This window comes from Peromyscus eremicus, chromosome 20 (assembly GCF_949786415.1).
Source record: "Peromyscus eremicus chromosome 20, PerEre_H2_v1, whole genome shotgun sequence".
NCBI classification, from domain to species: Eukaryota; Metazoa; Chordata; class Mammalia; order Rodentia; family Cricetidae; genus Peromyscus; species Peromyscus eremicus.
Genome location: NC_081436.1, coordinates 16,852,689 through 16,872,837, shown reverse-complemented (window position 1 = coordinate 16,872,837; position 20,149 = coordinate 16,852,689). Strand labels below are relative to the sequence as shown.

At 47.1% G+C, this 20,149-nt stretch overlaps 1 protein-coding gene across 1 annotated transcript in view; it reads left to right on the top strand.

Moving 5' to 3' along the window:
• Positions 1-20,149, top strand: part of Tbc1d22a (TBC1 domain family member 22A) — a 303,265-nt gene that overhangs the window by 232,061 nt on the left and 51,055 nt on the right. Inside the window, exon 12 of the mRNA XM_059247582.1 lies at positions 19,893-19,988. Coding sequence (XP_059103565.1) covers positions 19,893-19,988 — 96 coding nt within the window. The remainder of the gene's footprint in view (positions 1-19,892; positions 19,989-20,149) is intronic.

Genomic DNA, 20,149 nt, shown 5'->3' with positions numbered 1-20,149 from the left:
ATTCTTTCACATAAATGTGTACATGGTTGTGCGCATGTGCGAGAGTGTGTGTGTGTGTGTGTGTGTGTGTGTGTGTGTGTGTGTGTTTCATTTTTGCTTCTCACGCGCTTCTGTGTGTAGTATGCATGAGTGTGCTTGTGCCTGTGGAGGCCTGAGGCTGATGGTGACAGGAGTCATCCTCCATTGCTCTTCTGCCTTATTCATGGAAACAGGGTCTCTCAGTCAAACCCAGACCTGTCAGTTTGGCTAGGCTCGTTAGTCAGCTTGCTCTGGGCATCCTATGTCTCTGTCTTCCAAGGTTGGAATCACAGGTGGAGCACCGTGTCTACACAGCATTTCCTGTGGGTTCTGGGATTCCAGTTCCAGTCCTCACACTCTCGTGGCAGATGCTTTAACCACTGAGCCATCTCCCCAACTCATATGCATAACCCCCAACACTTATGTATTACCTAATGTTTAATTAAATAATTTTCTAAAACCCCTAAAATTGCAGAGTGACTGATCATCATATGTTAAGTTTTCCCCCCAAATAAAATAAAGTCCCCCGAATACCCTCTTCAACCCTCCGATTAGGTAAATATTTCCTTGCTGTAATCTTTGATTGTCACTACTGTGACAGTACAGCTTCCAGCTTAGCACTTATTCTTCCTTTAAAGGATAGAGAAGGATTGGAAACACAATGCTGGGCAAAGCTTTCCAAATCGGACTTGAGCAGGCTCAAAAGTGGAGTGCTAACACTCAGTTGTAAGAGCGATTGCTTCAGGAAGATGGTATTAAGTTAAAGAAAGCCTTTTTTCCCTTTTCTTTCTTTCCTTTCCTTTTTTTTATGGTAGCAAAACCTTGTTGAATACATATGTTGTAAGTCTGGAGATAAGCTGTGTAGCTGGGATCTAAGCCGTCAGTACTGCATATGGAGAGCTCAGGCGCTTTCCCTTCAGCTTGTGAACTATCGGGTTATAAAAGGGCCCAAGCAATGCAGTGCTTATGGCTGAGCTAATACTGTTCACCAGCAGTCTAGAGAAGGAGAACAACTAGCTAGACTCTGTTTAGAAGAAATTACACTGGTGCTCACATTCACACAAAGGGTACATGGGTTATCTGCCTATACTTTGTGTGCACTATTGAGTCTGTGGTGCAGACTAAACTCAGCTATTTGAGGTCATATGTCCAGATCAAGATTATTAAGTGCTTCATGTCTCTTTATGGTTGCTGCATGTATTTACTGCCTTTAATCCCAGCACTTGGGAGGCAGAGGCAGGTGGATCTCTGTTCGAGGCCAGTCTGGGCTACAGAGTGAATTCCAGGACAGCCAGGACTGTTACATAGAGAAACCCTGTCTTGGGGGAAAAATTGTCAAGTGTATTAGTGCCCTCTGGAATTAGTAGCTTAGTAGAATGTGTCACATACCTAACTGACTGTGATGTTGGGCTGTGTCCACCAAGGGTGGCATCCATCACCTTCTCTAAGTCACCCAAGGGGCCCATGGCCCAGACAGAGGAAGGAGCACTGTTCCCTTTACCATGAATTTAAAATGTAGCCACTGTCTGGGGAAAGGCTATGGGATCATTTTGTCTTGTTCATCACACAGCATGAGTCTATGATTATCTCAAGTAAGTTTCATTTTAAACAATGATCCTTCTCTGAAATACAGTGTGGAGATAATGCTTGTCCAATGCTCAACAAAGGAGAACCCCCAGTCTACAGTGACTTTCATAAGTCCCTAGGAGTGTGGGTAGACCACTGAGAGCAGGCTGTATATGACAGCAGTCCCCAAGAAGGGAATACACCGACTACTCTAGAAAGTAACACGTTTTTATTCTCACTTGTTGGCCCAGAGCTGATCTTTAAGTTAAGCTGGTAAGAACATGAAATATCCTATCTGTAGGCCTGTTTACTCTAGAGTTGTACTCAGTAGCACAGAGGAGAAATGACACAGAGATTGCCAATATATACCCAGATTCCAATCCACCCTCACCTCCACATGGACTGTCCTATGTGGGTGACAGGACTGTGGATGTGTCTGGCCAGTGAGCTCTGCAGTGCTGTTTACTGGGAGAAGCAAGGCATGTGTAAGAGATTCATCAATTATCTGTTAATTGCTTACAGAGTGTGAGCATGCTCCCACACTGCTATGTCCTTGTATTTCACACAAAATGGAATACCAAGGAAGGGAAAAGCTAAAAACCAACAAAGAGACCCTAGGAAGAGAGTGGGTCACAGTGGAAGAGACAGGAGGGAGGCCCATCTTCTCAGTACACCTTGTTCCCTACTTTTCACTTTGGAATCCTGGAGTACTTTATTTAATTATTAAACCAAATGACACCAAGTTAAGATATCTGTCCTTGAAAACCAGAGTAAAACTGAATTAAAAAAAAAAGTCAAATCTATGCTTTAATCACCCATAGAGAACTTGTATCAAATAGACTTTCAAGCAGTCTGAATGTGCAGTCCTTATAGAAGGTATCTTAGGCAAAAAATTAAGAGCACTATTCAATAAACATAGTTGCAGTAGTAATATTAGTGTTGTTTTGAAATTGTTTACACTGACTGAAATGCATATTTACATATGTATATTAGGGCAAAACAAATAAGTAATTATGATAATGCTATAGGAACTAAGATTTTTAATACCAAAGGGAAGAGAATCAAGCATGAATTCAAAAGATTCAAATCCCTATAATCTTAAATATGAATTAAGACTTGGTTTGAAATTATGATGCATTTTTCCTTTAAAAATGAAGTCATATTACCTAGTTCTTTATGCAAAATCATTGTATCCAGGAGGAATGTGGGGAGCGGAATAGTCCTGTCTCAGCTCTCCACCACACGTCCCACCATGAGAAGGGACCGGGGCTTCTTAGGAGAGGTCTGGTTCAGGATGCCCCAGATGAACCTGGAACACTAGTCATCAAAAACAGGGCCTCTGGTAGACCCCTACGGTCATGTCAGCACCCTGATTCAAAGGGGCCTCAGGAGGTCTTCTCATTACCATTCACTGGGGTAGTTAGAGATCTAGGAATTCACTGCAATTTCTAAAGAAAACTTAGCCCAGCTGCTAAACAAGAGGAAAGATTTGGGCATGCATTTTGCTTTCCTAGTGAGCAGGCAGCTTTGGAAGGGGCACACTTCTTTTGGGGAGAAATGCAGGTGTAGGTGCGGAGGGGGTGAAAGACCTGCTGGGTGGCTCCAAGGAAGCAAGGGACCAGGGCAGTGCTCACCAGCCTCTTGGAAGCCAGCCAGGGGAAGTTGGCACTGGATGGTCCTGCCTGGCTGCACCTGGACCCAGATCTTGCAGGGAGCTCTATGATGGATGGATGGTTGTGTATGGCAGCACCTGGGCCTGCTGCTCCATCACCACATCCTAAGAAGGAGACCTCAAACATTTCTGTCTCCTGATGGGGTAAACTGTGCCAAACACCTCAGAGTCCAACCTAGCCAGTTTCCAGGAAGGACAGATGGGACACCTGCTGTGAGAATGGCCTCGTTAAGATTAGGGTGGACCCTCCCTCCAGCAAAGGACTGGTTCTTAAAGAAAACAAGACTAGTCACAGTAGAGGGAGGTTCTGAGACAGGCTTCGGAGGCATGAGACCAACTGCGCAGTGTGCAGGATAGCAAGAGCATGCATTTGAAACCCATTAGAACACAGCAGCAGTGAGTAGACATGGGATTTGAAGGCTCACTAGGTCATACTGAGGATACATACATTTTAAGGTGGGAATCTGTCTTCTTTTAGAAAGAGTTCTTGGCTCTAAAGGAAGTAATTTGTGGTGAAGCATGACGCCAGGGTGGCTTTGAAATAATCCAGTGGTGTGTGGGTGGAGTGGGATTGGCGAGGAGACTCCTTGGTGGATCCTTGATCCTCATGCACCCCAGTAATGAATGGGTGATTTCCTCACGTGGAGCTTTCTCCTTTGGGGAAATTTTGAAGAGACTTCTTTGAAAATGCTTTTAAAGACCTCACCCCATTCAGGGCTGAGCCTCCAGTTGTGAGTCTGTATAACCACCATTTGCTTTAGAAAGATGAGCTGAGAGCTGCCTTAGTCTGTGGGTATAAGTGTAAGTATTTAAAAGGAGCTTGATACTGTGTCCCTTTAGCAAAACAAAAGGTAATTGGGCCTATGAGCCTGAACTGGCTCTAGGCCTGGTTCACAGAAAGGAAGGACCTCAAGTCCAGATCAGAAAGCTGTTTGGGTTATTTTGAAAAAGGTGATGATGGTGGTGACATAAAACTGTGAGGGAAATGGGGAGGTCCAAGAAAAGTCAGGCAGAGGAGTAGATATGATCAAATACATGGTATTTATTTATGAAATCACACACACACACTCAAACACGCATGCACATGCATGCACATACTACAGACCTCCCTTCCCCACCTCACCACTCACACACTTGCAAGTACTAACAGGCCTGACCTGATCAAATGAGTGCATGAAGCCTGCAGGTGGTGAGTGGCCATAGCAGCCACGGGCTGGAACCCGAGGGCGAGGTCAGCTGGTCTGACAGGAAGCCTCACTCTTGCTTTCCGTTGGGCTGCAGATTTCCTGTCTCCTCTCCTCAGGAACTCTTCTCTTGGTCTACTTCCTGCTAAATCTGCAGTTCCCTGGGGAAGGTCTGTTAGGTGATCCCTTTTGTTCAAATTGGTTTCAAAGCAATAAAAGGCACAGTCACAGCCCAATTTGCAGGGGGACAGGTGCCAGTGTTTGTTCAAGGCTGGTGGTCCGAGGCCATTTAAGTGCTCAGCCATCAGTGATGGTCAGGGGTCAGGGATCAGAGTGGCTCAGCGGGAAGCTACCAATTAGTAAATGATGTGGAAGTTTGCACAGCATTCCTTCATTCTCTCATTATCTTTTCATTTGTGAATCCCCACTGAGAGAGAAGTACAGGGTGCAGAGGGGACCCATAAGAGAAGGAAGGCCTCTCTTCTAGAAGCTTGTAGCCCAGCAAGTGGTTCTTCATCTCTACTCTGGGTGCGAGTCATCTCATTTCGGGAACTTGTTACAAATGACGGTTCCTAGGCCACCACCAAGAGCTCCGTTTCTGTCTGACTCTAAGAAAGGAATATCTGCTGGCCCATCAGTATACCCTCCGTTCTCAGAGCTGGATATGAAGGCCACAGGTCACATGAGGTCCAATCACTGTCCCAGGAGTTCCCAGATTGAGGTCATCTAAGGGACACTGGTTGTTCCTGTCTGAACATCAGTTATACCTCTTCTTATTTCCACATTGCTATCTCCTCCTACAGCTTCCAGTAGCCAAGCACCCGTGGGGAATTCCCGCTAGCAACATAGAAAACCTAACTGGTCAGCCTGCATGACTGTCTCCATTGCCTCGTTATAGCAAATGATTGGTTCTAGCCCCTCTCCAGGTGGATGTGGGCCTAAAAGACCTACTTGGGGCCCACAGGTGGATGACTAGGCAGTGTAGCCTGAGCTTCAGGTGGCTATTTGCTGTTGACATGCCATGAGGGAGACACCCATGTGGTCAAGTTGGGGCTCATGTCTAGGGACATCTCTTGGGGGATGAATTTTCTGTGGTTCTTTTCTGATGGGCTAGAGCAGTGGTTCTCAACTTGTAGGTCATGACCACCTTGGGGGTTGAACGAGCCTTTCACAGGGGCTACATATCAGATATCCTGCATGTCAGATATTTACATTATGATTCATGACAGTAGGAAATTAGTTATGAAGTAGCAACAAAAATAATTTTGTGATGGGGGGGGTCACCACAGCATGAGGAACTGTATTAAAGGGTTGCAGCATTAGGAAGGTTGAGAGCCCCTGGTCTAGAGCCTTAGAATGTAGGCCTTGTGGCCTAACTCCCATGCTAACCAAGGCCTCAGGGTTTATCTGGTTAGCTCTGCCTTTCTTCAGTTAAGAAAGCCTATGCTGGCCGGGCGGTGGTGGCACACGCCTTTAATCCCAGCACTCGGGAGGCAGAGCCAGGCGGATCTCTGTGAGTTCGAGGCCAGCCTGGGCTACCAAGTGAGTTCCAGGAAAGGCTCAAAGCTACACAGAGAAACCCTGTCTCGAAAAAAACCAAAAAAAAAAAAAAAAAAAAAAGAAAAAAAAAAAAAAGAAAACCTATGCTGAATTTTCACATTGCTACACATTCCGAGATGCATGCCAAACCACCACTGGCTTAATTGTTCTCAGCCAACAGTTTGGAGTGCAAAGCTGGTTTTGCTTTTGTTCCTTTGAAACAGTCTCACTGTGTATCCCAGACTGGCCTAGAACTCATTGTGTAGCCTAAACTGGCCTCAAACTCATGGCAATCCTCCTGCCTCAACCTTCAGCTTCTGGGATTACAGCTTCCAGCCACTGCACTGGCTGAGAACAGGGTTTTATGCTATGCACTTAGACAACCTTACACTTATCTCTCACCAGGGTTTGCAATGGGGGGCAAGAGATGCTATGCTGTTGTGTAGTGAGGATGGACCTGAGGCAGGGACAGTGGCTTGTCTTGTCCTGAAGGATGGGTGCTGTCACTGGGGGCCTGTCTGGCAGCAGTGGCCCCATGTTCCCACTGAGTAGAAGGCCTTGGGGGTTCCAGCATCTGGGGAGCACTAGACAGATGCAGGGGCAGGAATCCCCCAGGGAAGGCCAGTTAACAGTGTGCTATCCACAAGTATCCTTGAGTGGTGGGGGGCTAAAGCTCCCAGAACACAGGACGAGAGTATCATGGAGGGAGCCCAAAGGATCTCAGTAGACAAAGACCTTAAGGGATACATGGAGGGCAGGAGAAGGGGCTTCCCAGCTCTGAGAACAGAGGCCAGTCCTTGGAGAGAGTCGATGGGGAACCTTGGGCAGAGAGCTGGAGTGATGGTGTCTAGCAGGCATGGCAGGCCCATCGAGACCGTGGTGCTTAGGGGTGCAGGGTGCACAGTTCAGGCTGGTGATGCTCACACGTGCATGCTCCCAAGAGGGCAGCCCAGCCCATGGCAGGCCTGACCACAGAACTGCAGCCCCCTTGCTCATTTCCTGCCTCCCTGCCCTTTGGGCTAAGGTTGGCTTTGCACTGAGGCTTTGAGTTACTAACTGGCGTGATGTCATTTCTTTCTTCAAAGTGAAATTAATCAGGGCCCACAGCAGGATCTTTTCCTTTGAGTTTGCCAGGAACGTCCTTGACAAAAATTTAAAAGCAGTGGAGTTTTTCAGGTTGGAGAGGGTGTCACGAGTTCCTGCATGGCAGCACTGATAGTCTAGGTGGTGGCACAGTGTCTTCTAAAAATGCTGAGTCGTGAGACAGACCTGGGATGGTGAGATCTGGGACATGGGAGGGGAGCACGATGTGTTAGTTCTTTCCTTAGGCGCTGCCCCCTACAGTCTTTCAATGCTTGTATAATTCATGGAGTTTTGACTCAGCAGCATTCAAAGGGTGCCTTTGATTTCCTCCATCAAGGAGGCAACATTTGCAGGCAGCGTGCTTCATGTGATGCAAGGCTTAGTGGTAACAGACAGCCCTGTGATCCTACACTGTCCTATGTGGTCTGCCCTGAGTGTTTGTGCTGGGGGACCATGGATCCCTGTTGAGACCCTTCCTCAAACATGTACATCAAGGCCACCCTTTTTGTATGGTTCTTGGCTGGCTTTTGCTGGGGTGCGTTTGTGTGCTGGGGGTAGTTCTTTCTCCACAGAGTCAGAAGCAGATCCTGTAAGTGGGGTTCAGGGGGCTCAAGGGTACTCCCTGCTTCCCATGATCTTTAGATTTTTCTAGACAGTCTGCTAGAACTGGTCAGCCCCTTCTGAGCCACCAGCCACATAGGAAGTGGAGCTCCTCAGGGAATGCTGATTTCTTGTTAGTTAATTGAATATTAAAGGAACTTGGGGACACAGCACTGGAAAACACCTTCAAAATCACAAGCAGACCTTGACCTGCCTGGCCACTGACTATGGTGATGAATTTATACTTCAGCTTGCTGATCCATCATGCTCAGATATTTAGACAAGCAGTATTCTAGAAGTTTGTGAGTATTTTTGGAGTGAGATTAACACTTAAACTAGGGGACTTTGTATAAAGCAGATGGCTCCGTATCATGTAGGGAGACTTACCCAATCAATGAAGGCCAGAGTGGATTGAAGACTGACCTTACGAGCAAGAAGGAAATGCTAGCACATGGCCTTAAACTGCTTTCTCTGGGTCTCTGGCTGCATGTGTCAGTTCCCTTAGTTCTGCTCCTAGCATGAACATGTGTGCATGGACACACACACACACACACACACACACACACACACACACACATACACAGAGTTTTGTTTTTCTAGAGAACCCTCATCAATACATTAACTGAAGGGTCAATGTCAATTAAGAACTTACAAGTCCTGACGGTATTATTTCCTGCATTCTGATACTCACTGGCTTTCAAAGACTGGCTTTAATCAGGGATTCCTGATGTATTGAAGGCATCAACCAGAGTCCCAGGAGCTGGCACAGACCACAAGGGTCATCTCCTTCCCCTAGGCTTCCTTCCCACAATTCCAGAGATGAGAATCTGCCTTATGATACACAGATGTGATAGCCTGTGACCTTTGTCATTTAAGCAGCTGGAATGCTCTCAGACATGAACAGACACCTGCCAATAAGTATCTGGCCAGAGCTAATGCAGGTTGGCGTGGAGTTGATAGATCGGTCACTTTGAAGCCGGCTCATTTGTGCTCTAGGATTTGGCCGCATAATGAAGTGTGATTTACAGTTCTCATTACTGGCCTATGCACCAAACACAGGGATGTCGGTGTGAATTTTAAAAGGGCCGTGCTCTGCATTACCGGTAGGTAATTGTGTCATGAAGTGGCCTGCTGATGAATATTTCAAAGGAAATCATGGCCCAGCATTTGCCTGCACAGCTGAAGTTGGTGTATTTGAATCTGAGTGAAGACTAGGAAATAGTTCCCTTCATTTGAATGGCCTCAGAAATACATCTATGTAAATACGTAAATACGTGTACACTGGGGAATCTCCTGGTGCCAGAAGGCCATTTGGTTTTTCCAGTGCCAAAAATTATAAGTAAAATTTAATGATATAATTAAAGGTGAAATATTGTTCCTTTTACTACCTTGCTATTAAAAAACTGAAGGAGATTGTAGGTGGATTTTTTTGGGCCTTATTTACCACATTTTAAAAAGTATATGCCATGTGTAATTTGCATTTAGTTAATATGTAGTCACCTTTGAACTTTATTTTATTTTGTAAACCAAATAGAAACTACTGGAAAGCTGGGATACAGCTTCAGTGAAGTCTGATATTACTAGTATCAGGGTTTACCTTCTCCCTTCCTCTAGTAACTGATGGAGGGGAGTTGCTGATGGACAAGTGTGGTGGTTTGAAAGAAAATGGCCCCCACAGGGAGTGGCACTATTAGATGTGGCTTTGTTGGAGTAGTTATGGCCTTGTTGGAGGAAGTGTGTCACAGTGGGAGTGGACTTTGGGATCTCCTATGCTTAAGCCACACCCAGTGACACAGTTCACTTTCTGTTGTCTGTGACTCAAGATGTAGAACTCTCAGCTCCTTTTCTAGCACCATGTCTGCCTGCATGCTGCCATGTTTTGCTATGATGATAATGGACTAAACCTCTGAAACTGTAAGCCACCCCAATTACATGTTTTCTTTCTAAGAGTTGTCATGTTCATGGTGTCTCTTCACAGCAGTGGAAACCTTAAGTCAACAAGAGTAGCTGACAGACACAAGTAGCTGACAGACAGAAGTAGCTGACAGACAGAGGTAGCTGATGGACAGAAGCAGCTGATAGACAGGAGTAGCTAGTGGGCAAGAATAACTTCTCTATGAGCTTTTTCATTCCCTCGGGTATCTTTATAATCCAGAATGCTGGGTGCTGAGACGGGGGCAGTTTCTAAATGAACAAGTGGGTAGAAATCCCACAGTGCAGAACCAGAGGAAAAGGTGTGGCCAGCAGAAGAGGAGCAGCTGGGAATATTCCCACAGTGCTAATCTTCTAGAAAAAAGACACCGAGCAGGGCTGCCCAAGGTTATGATGACCAGACTGTGAGGGATAAGGCTGCAGTCTGCCTGGCAGGGCAGGAGGCTGACGATTCTACTTCTGTTTTCATATCCTGTGGTTCTCAGGCCTGGGCTACCCAGATGAGGGGACTCTACAAATAGGTAAGACTGTGGATGACTAGGGATGACAAAATTTGTCCCTGGTGTTTTTCTTAATTATGAAAAATGTTTACTATAGGTCTAGGTGATAATTCAACAAATACCCATGTACTTAATACCCAGGATATCAAATCTGAAAGAGTTTTTTTTTTTTTTTTTTTTTTTTTTTTTAAATTTTCTGCCTCAGGTCTTTTATTTATTTACTTAGAAATTAAATTTTACTTGTACTGCAAAGTCTTTCCCCTTCCTCTCTATAGCTAAATGCCTTGAAATTGGCTTTTATCATCCTCTTTGTAAACTGTTAGTCTATTAATCAAATGTATATATCCATAAACAATTTAGTACTACACTGGATACACAGTCCGTTAATAACATCACGCTTAAACATCATTCACAGCATGATTAATGCAACTTTGTGTTGCCAGTGTTGGTTCATCATGATGGATTTGGCTGTGTTGCTCCTGTACTTCAGTTCCTCACTGGCTGGAGAGGTTGGGCTCTGTCTGTTTCTCAGTCACACAGCCAATTGTTCCTGAGTATCTTGTAACTATAAACAACTCTCAGCCTGACCTCTGACCTTATATCTGTCTCCACTGCTGACCTTGTACCCATCTTCACTGTTGATCTTGTATCAGTCTTTACCTCTGACCTGTGCCCATCTTCACCTCTGACCTTGTACCCATCTTTACATGCCCTTGTCCTATAGAATTTGAGGAATAACATTTCCTTTTTCACATGGTTGGTGGGATTTTAAGTTGACATAGTCATTATGGAAAGCAGTTTGCAGGCTCCTGAAAATTAGAGATAGAAGTGCCATATGATCTATGATCCTGCTGTGGGGATCAGTCTGAAGGAGATAAAGTCAGTCCTGAGGCACATCTGCACTCAGGATCATTGCAACATTATTCCCAACAACCAAGGCAGGAAAAAATCCTTCATGTCCATTCTCAACAAGTCATGGTATGCAAAATTGCATGTGATTCTAGCCACATGTGGCATGCAGTGATATGCATATTCTGTATATCAGTGTGTAATATATGTGTATATTAAACGTGTGAGTATTATCCAGGGAGGAGATCTTGCCTTTCTGGTCCCTTGGAAGACATTGCACTAAGCCAGGCACAGAAAGACTGCTGCAGGATCTCACTAGTATGTGGAATCTAAACCAGTAGAGCTCATAGTTGCAAGGAGTAGGATGGTGGTTGTCAGGCCTGGGGTGGGAGATAGGGAGATCTGAAAGGAGGCAGAGTCTTAGTTATCTAGGACCAGTGAGCTCTGACATGGAGAACACAGCCTGCTGACAACCTTAACAATTCTGTATAGAGACTCCAAGCTTTCTGAGAAGGTGGGTCTGAAGCGTTTTTGTCACATACACAGGTAATTGTAGGGTGACAGCTGTGCTGATGAACTTGATTGTGTGGGCTCAGCTCACACAGAGCCCTGTCCATTGCACAGCTCCACTATGCTCAGTTTCTTCTTGACAGTCATTCCTGGTAAAGTTGAGAGATGCAGGAGCTCCCACTGACGAAGGCACTTGGGAGACTCCAGAGTCTGACGTAGCTGCGTGGGCTGAGGCTTTCTTAGTGGTCTTTTCTCAGTGCACCAGGCTCTGCCAGACTTGTCTGTCTCTTAACTGTGGGGACTCAGGTTTGCTAACAGTGGCTCTGGGTGACTAAGGAAGACCATGCCAAAGGAGGGATGCTGCTGCTCCAGGGTAAACAAGTTAGGAGGGCCCTCTACCAACAGATGTGTCTTCAGTGGGACAGTGAGGTGTGTTCAAGGGCAGCCATGACTCACTGTAGCCATCTTTTTACTTTGATGTCACTGTCACTGGGCCGCAGCATCACCATGCTTCACCTCTGTCTTGTGCAACAGGTACCCTGCTCCTCCATCCCACATCTCTAGGGTGGATCAGATGGCAGTCATTGTTGTCTATTGCCTTTATCAGCAGCTCTCCCCATGGAGTGATTAGTGTAGACTCCACAAACTTCAGCACATGGTGCTTTTTGTCCCTGGTAGCTGGTGTGTGGACCAGGTGGCTCTGGGAGGCCTGTAGGTGTGGGAGCCGTGGTTGTTGTCCTTGACTTCCAGAGTTCATACACTGTAGAGCCAAAGTGAAAACTGGAGATGGGCTGGAGATGAACTCCTTCCTCACAAACACTCCCAGTCTGGGGGAATTTCTAGAGCAAACACTCAGAGTGGAGTCCAGCCCTCACAAAGCCAGGACTCCTGGTACTTAGCATGCGTTGCCAAGAGTGGAGAGTGTTAGAGTATGGATGGAGCCGGGTCTCTGGGACCTCAGCAGGTGGCTAGGAGCAAGAAGGACCGAGACAAAGTGTGTCTACTCTCTCTTCCAGAGACATATAGGAAGCATTGGGGGGTTACAGGAAGGCTTGAAAGCCTGGGGCTGGAGGAGCCAGGGTAGGTTGTTTTGGGGAAGGAGCTGGGACAGAGCTCTAGGTCAATGTTCAACCCCATCCTTGGTGTATAAAAATAAGTTTTTTTTTTTTTTTAAATGGATGGTGTAGATGTTGTCACATCCCAGCAGATACCAGGGTTACTGTTCATACTGGGACCTTGGTATACTGCACACAGTGAGGATGTGACCACACATCCCTGGGGTGGGATCCTGGCTGAGCTACCCAGGCTAATCCTAAGGGCCTGCCCAGCTTGGGTGTTGGATTATACTCTCATCATGAGGACAGTGAGCCTGAGGCCTGGGTTAGGGAGGCCTGGGCTGAGGGACAGGGACATAAACCATAGGGTAGATGGTGGGCGGGCAGACATTGACAGCCACAAATGGGACTGCCATTGCAGGGAAGTGACTGGGACTATATAGTAGAGAGGATAAAGCCCAACTAGGTGGCTTCTAAACTGTCACAGGCTAGTCCTGGCTTGTCCTCAGTGTTTCACTAGCCCCTGTCAGGGAGGAGCTCTTTTCTACAAATGGTGGGTGGCAGAATGATGCCCAGTCTCTGGGCTTCCGTGAGGCAGCACATGAGCCCTGCAGGATGTTTCAAACATCATTCCTTCTCAAAGCTCAGGAGCATCTCCCGACTTAGACAGTGCTCACAACGGGGCAGTGAGCCTGAGTCTGGTCCTGACAGACTTATTGCACAGTAGTTACAGCTGCTGTTTCCTTAACTAGTGATTAAGACAGGGTAATGCTGAATGGATCTGAAAGAAAACCTGCTCTTTCGCTGTTACGGAATATCGTGGTTCGCATGAGATGTCCCCACATTCTGGGTGTTTGGGCACTTGGCCCCCAGTTGGTGGCGCTTTCAGGAAAGGCTTAGGAGGGGCAGCCTTGGCTGGAGGACGTGTGTCGCTGAAGTGAAAATATATGGCCTCACTCTACCGCTAGTTCTCTCTCTGCTTCCTTCATGCTTGTAGTTGAGGATGTGAGCTCTCAGGTGTCTGCTCAGTCCACAGTGCCCGCCTCCTTGCTGCCATGCTTCCTTCCGGAACCGTAAGCCCCAGTAAATTCTTTCTTCCACAGTCACTTTTGGTCCTGGTGTTTTATCATAGCAACAGGAAGTTACTAGCACACCATATAAGAAGAAGTGCAGACCTTGAGTTCTCCTGCAGTGGTCCTGTGATGTGTTCCCTCTGAAGACGGGAGGCACAAGGACTCTGGTGCTGTGCCACCCTCCAGGGAGGAGTGCCGGGACAGACTGTAGGTGCTCTGCTAAGACTGGTAGACACTGGCCACCAGCACCCTTCTCGGGGTGGCCTTGGCTCTCCCTGCTCTGGCCACACCTCTGCTCTGTGCCTGGCCTGTGGGAGCCTTCTGCATGAGGGTCCAGATGCCTGTGCTGGGACAGCAAGGGTTGTGCCAAGGTCCTCCACTCTGGACACACCATGGTTGTAAACCATCACGTTCCAGGCTTTGACTGTGCTCTTCAGGCCTCTCAGGCTTTAGTTACAGGGAAACAGAAGCAGGGTGGGTCCAGCATTGGGGACCATTGAAGAGGAATCCCTGGAATACAGAGGCTTGGGTGGGTAGCTGGGGCCCCTTTAATCTAAGGAGGTGCAGGAATTACATAATAATCCCTAGCTGATAAGACAGCCCAGCAAGCACCTCATCCCTCCTCCCCATCCAGAAATTTCCACACATGTGACAGTGTTTTCTGATTTCTGCTAGGAAAAGCAGGGCACTCCTAGCACTCCTACAGTTTTGTTGGTTCCTGGGCTGAGGGAGGCAGCTTTCCATGTTCCTGCTCCATCTGTGAAATTCCTGGACAAAACCGGACTGCAGTTGTCCAGGGGCTCATCCCCCAGGACAACTCTTCCTGTCCTGCTTTCTGCCCCTCACCCACTTCTCCTTCCATGAAACCTAGAGCCTGGGAAACTGAAGCAGGCCTGGTGTCTATGGCTGTAGGCAAGGAGGTCAGAGAGGACAGGGAAGCAGGGCTGGAAGGATTGGACCAGGGTCAGACCCTCCCAGAAGCCTGTGGTCCTGTTCTTCAGCATGGCCACACTAAAATGGCCTATACTGTATTTCTCAAGGATTTGAACGGTGACTGACAAGGGAATCTGGGAAGCCACAGCCTTTTCTGCTGGGGTAGGGCTCCTTACAATGCTTGGAAGTAGCCTGTTGGCTTGACCTTTGTCCTGAGTGCTGGCAAGCATGTGGGTGAAGTGGACTGAGTAGGCCTGGCCTGTGGTGTGTCTTAGGCTGCTGCCTCCCCCTCCCCCACTGGGCATGCACCCTTCATGGGATGCTGGTATGAATCATATCGGCTAAGCTTCATTAAAGCAGAGGCCCATTTTCCATTTATGATGGGAATTTTTTATTTATCAAATTGTTACTCTAATATAATTTACTAAGTCACTGAAGACAAATAATCCACTTAGACCAAGCCGTAAAATTCCATTTGTCCACAACGCCTGTTTCTGCGGAAGTGCGGCCCATGCCTTGTTCCACTCTCAGCTGGAGGCAGTATGGGCTGCAAGGTTCACAGCCCAGCCCTTGAGTTCCTAGTGGGGTTGGCCTGGAGGGCGTCCTGCAGCCCACCTGAGCGTTCTCTGGTTAATAAAAGGCTGATGAGTGAATTAAGAGTGTGACCAAGATTCCATAGAGAATCCACCAGTCTGGAACATCCCCAGCATGAGCCCCTGGTCCTCTCAGTGTTTGCAATGCTGTGCTCTGCCCTGCATTCCTTAGGGAACTTTCCTCCAGTCCTTAAGGGTCAGGTCACCTTTAGTGTTTATTTGAAAGGGAAACAAATGCCTGTTTCTTCAGATACTGCCCAGTGTCTTGTCCATTAATGCTTCCTGTTAGCCACACAGGGCCCGCAGTGGAGCCAAGAGACTGGGGGAATGGGATTTCATTCTGTCTCTAATCCTACTCTTGGGTTTGGGGGCAGGGATTGCAGAGAAAAAGGAGGCCCAGAGATCCTAGAATGGGTGAAACAGAGGACCAGAGGACAGAGGCATGCGACCACCAGCGACGACAGTGTGGGAAACAGAAGCTGACTTAGTCAGGGCCCCAGGAGGAGAGGTGGGGCCCAGCTGACAGAAAGAGGGAGTGGGCTTCTCTGGCAGAGCATGGGTGTGTGAGTGCTTCCCATGAGCTGGCAGTCTGCGGAAGCCTGCCAGGCTGCAAGGCTGGTACACTGGAAGAAGCAGGAGAAGGTTGAAGGTCAGGGATGTCAGACAAGAGGCTAGCAGCAACTGTGGTATCCTGATCCTCCATGGTCAAGGACATGACGTGATAGGAGCCCTGCTTGGTTAGAGGAGGCATCCCAGTCATGTAAAATATAAAAGAAATGGGAGATAGAGTGACAAGACCCCAAATCAACCCCACCAGAGTTCTGAGAAAATGCAGAGACCGTCAGAGAGACAAGTGAATTCTTGATGTGAACTTAAGGGATGGGATCATGATTTCCTCTCATCAGAGCTGCCCCCTAGATTCCAAAAGATAAGACATCTCTGACAAAATAACCATCATAAGGGAACTGCAAAAGACCAAGAAGGTTCTAGAAAGCAGCAAAAGAGATTTCCTGGGGCAGAATAACAAATAGATTGAGAGCGTTAAATAGCGGAAGCTAGGATACGGTGTAATGAACTATTTAACATTGGACAGTGTAGAAGTGCCCTGAGGATGACAGTGGAGTAAAGGCACAGCCTGTGGGGACCACAGTCAAAAGACCCTCACTGAAGGAAAGTCAGGATCTTGGATTTCATGGAAAGTGATGACTGGGAGGGACTGACCCAAGAAGACATGGTGAGAAAGACAGGGCAGATCTCTGAGCAAATGCAAGCAAGTGCTGATCCAGAAAGCAACACACAGGGCATCCCAGTTCCTAGGGAGTATAGCCAGTATAGCACCAGAACACTCAGTGATCCCAGTTCCTAGGGAGTATAGCAGGATGGCACAGAACACTCAGTGTGAAGCTGGGCAAGGTGAGAGCAATGTGTGTCTTGGATATGACCACGATGAAGGTATTCCTAATTTCTTGTATTGTTTGGGATTAAAATAAGGATAATGACTTATTTTCTTTTATTGAACATTTAGTGTGTTTGTGTGTATGTGTGTGTGTGTGTGTGTATGTGTGTGTGTGTGCATGTGTGTGCCACAGTGCACATGAGGTCAGAGGACAACTTGTGGGAGTCTGTTTTCTCCTTCCCCTTGTGGAACCCAGTGATCTAATTCAGGTTATTAGGTGTGGTGGCAGACTTTACCCTACATCATCTTGCGGGCCTCATTTTAGACCATCAAGTTAAGCTTGTCTGCTACAATAGGGCTGCTGTTAAGATAACAGCGGAAACTTAGTAATTTCTAGGTCAATTAGAGGTAGACATTGGAATAATGGATAAAGACAAGTCAGTTCACTACAGCAAGGAAAAAGGAAATGAGATTGTGGAACCACCAGCAGGTTGAGATTTCAAGGATGCAGACTGACCAGACAGTGTCAGTCGTGGTCGGTTGGGGCCTTGACTGCATTTGGGAAGATCCATAACTATAGAGACATAGGTAAGTTAAGGATTATATATATTTCAGAAGTTAGCCAACAACTCGCATAAGGAAGCAGAACTGAAAAATTCAGGACATTATTTTCAGTGTCATCAGAACATAGGACATTTTTAGGGAATATCTGGCAAACATTGCAATTGGCCTGAATATTGAAAACTATAAAATACTGATGAAGATAAAGAAGACCTAAGTGATGGGTTAGAAGACTCAGAGGTTCTAAGATGGGCATGTGTGCATCATGTGTACAGACATGCACAGATATAGCCAGGTACATCGATAAGCACAAAGACGTAGACATAGAGACACACAGAGCAACACACACAGAGAGACATGCATCCACACACACATAGACAAACACACAGAGAGAAGCACACACAGACATGCATCCATACACACATACACAGACACACAGAGAGAAGCATACACAGAGCCACACACACACACACAGGTTGATCTGTAGATTCACAAGCTCTTTTTGCAGTAATTGACAAACTGACAGTTCAGTTGATACGATATTGGAGGAGATGTGGGCCAGCAGAGCTCTGGAGAAGGGTAAAAATGAAAGTCAGGGTGACCCCAGCCTTAACTCACGGGGTGGGTATTGACTTCTTAGAAAATTACTGAAGCAGTTTTCATGTGCACAAGTGCCCCCTCAGCATCTTCACACGTGTGAAAAAAGCAAGTGGCAATGGACCAGAGACCTAAACAGAAAATATAAAACTCTAATAGAAGCAAACCTTTTGTGTGCCCTTGAATGGGGAAGATTTCTTAGATGTGATAAATTAATAAATGGACCTTCTATCAGATTTTAAGACACATTTCCCCACAGTCTAGTGGCTTCTGTGTCACTAAACCACTGGCCACCTCCCCACTCTTGCTAGTTGGGCTCTCTGAGGCATGGGGCCTCTGGGATCCCTGTAGCTCCCTGACTGCTGTCAGTGTGTTTCTGGGCTAGACCACTTGTTAACCTCTGTGCATACTACTCTAAGTCTTAGGAGAGTCACAGCTGTCCCGTCAAATGTGTTCTGCTTCAGCTGAGAAGCCTCTTGTGGCAAATCCATCCTAGTTAAAGCCCCTCCCTTTCTTTCCCTTAGACCTTGAATGCATCACATGTAGCAGTGTGTTGTGGATCTAGAGTTTGCACTCTAGTTACAAGCTCTTGCTCCTCTTTGGTGCACATCACTAACACCTGTCAGTTTTAGGGTGGCTGTGCCCCAAGCTTGTCCTGAGCTCTGCCTCTCCACCTTGCCCTGTGCCATGTTCTCAGTGGGACAGCCACTGGAGCCTTTGAAGTGTCTCTTTCCTCTTCAGAGCTCTCTGGGCTCATGAGAACGCCTGGTGACTGGGGTTCTGCAGATCTGTCCCCCATAAGCTTCCCTGCACTGCCAGCCTGCTGTCTGTTACAGTGCTGCTGACCGTAGTGTTTCTGGGCTGTTGTTGGCACTCTCTGACTTCAGGACCTTTGTGTTGCTGTCTGTCTGCCTGCGCTCCCTCCTTGGTTCTTTGCTTGAGTTCCTCTTTAGCTGACTGAGCACTATATAGAAGTTATGGTCGGCCCCTGAGCATGCATAGACACCCCTCTTGTTATCCTGCCCCCTCCCTTGCTGTATGTCACTTTTTGATGCACTGTATCCTTTTATTATTTAATACGCCAGTAACAGTGGCTGCACAGGTATGTGTGGACATAGCAGAACCATGAAGAAAATCAACTGAGCTTGGGATCCCTAGTCTGAGTAGTTGGTGGTATGGCCTTGAAGCCAGGTAGGAGCTGCAGGGGGTGAAGAAATGACAGCCTTCCAGAAGGGAGCTAGCTGGACAGGCCTCTGGGGTGACAGCAGTGTGAGATGGTAAGAACCGAGGGAAGGGTGCGTCTGACTGCACCGGAGAGAGACATGGGGGTGGGAATTCAGGCAGATGCCTCCAGACTTCCTGTCCTGCCTGCTGCATTCCCCAGTAATGCCCGCAGGACAACTTCCTGCTCCACTGCTCGATGGGTGTCCCACTTGAACTGGTCCTCAACTTTCAGGTGTGCTTTCTCCTCTGGGAAGTGGAGGCTGCTCTCCAAGGCTCAGGTTTGGTTCCTGGCATAGATGGGCATTCACCAGATCTACTGACACTATCCCTGCGTGTCATCTGTGAATGGAAGGATGTGGTGATATATTGTGTCTCCCAGTATATTGTGCACCCTAATAAACTTATCTGGGGTCAGAGGACAGAACAGCCACTAGACAGACATAGAGGCCAGAAAATGGTGGCACACACACCTTTAATCTTATCACTTGGGAGGCAGAGATCACCCGTATTTCTGTGAGTTCAAAGCCACACTAGAAACAGCCAGGCATGGTGACTCACGCCTTTAATCCCAGGAAGTAATGGAAGAAAGCAGAAAGGAATATAAGGCATGAAAACCAGGAACTACCGTTGGTTAAGCTTTTAGGCTTTTGAGCTGAGATCCATTTGGATGAGGACACAGAGGCTTCCAGTGTGAGGAAAGAGGATCAGCTGAGGAACTGATCTAACTCCAGGTTTGTTTTTATTAATAAGACCTGTTAAGGTTCCTGCTACAGAAGGAAGTTACTGTTCTTGACATTGTTGAAAGCCCAGGCTGGGGCCTTGCTTACCAGACCGTTGGCGTATAAAATGGTGTTTACTGTAATGAGCTGGGCATGCTGCAGTTCAGTCTCTGAGTAAAAGTGAGCTTTCCCAGTGGCCCTGACTAGAGAGCCCACCCAGACGGCTTTGCGCATTGGCATATGTCTCCCAACACTGAGTGGCTCTCTCCTTGTTTTTTTCTTTTTCAGTCTGAACCCGAGGGCTTTTCTCATTTCCACTTGTATGTTTGTGCTGCTTTCCTCGTGAGATGGAGGAGAGAAATTCTAGAAGAAAGAGATTTCCAAGTAAGTAACCATTTTTCCGAAGAGCCCCAGTTAGGTTTTGTGCTGAGAGCAAGGTTGTTGAGTTCTAGTTCATGGCTGACTTGTGGAGGAGCTGTAAGGAGTGCTGGTTGCCGTTCACTGCTGACAGCCTGGTGCTGGGACGTTCCTCCTGCCGAGACACA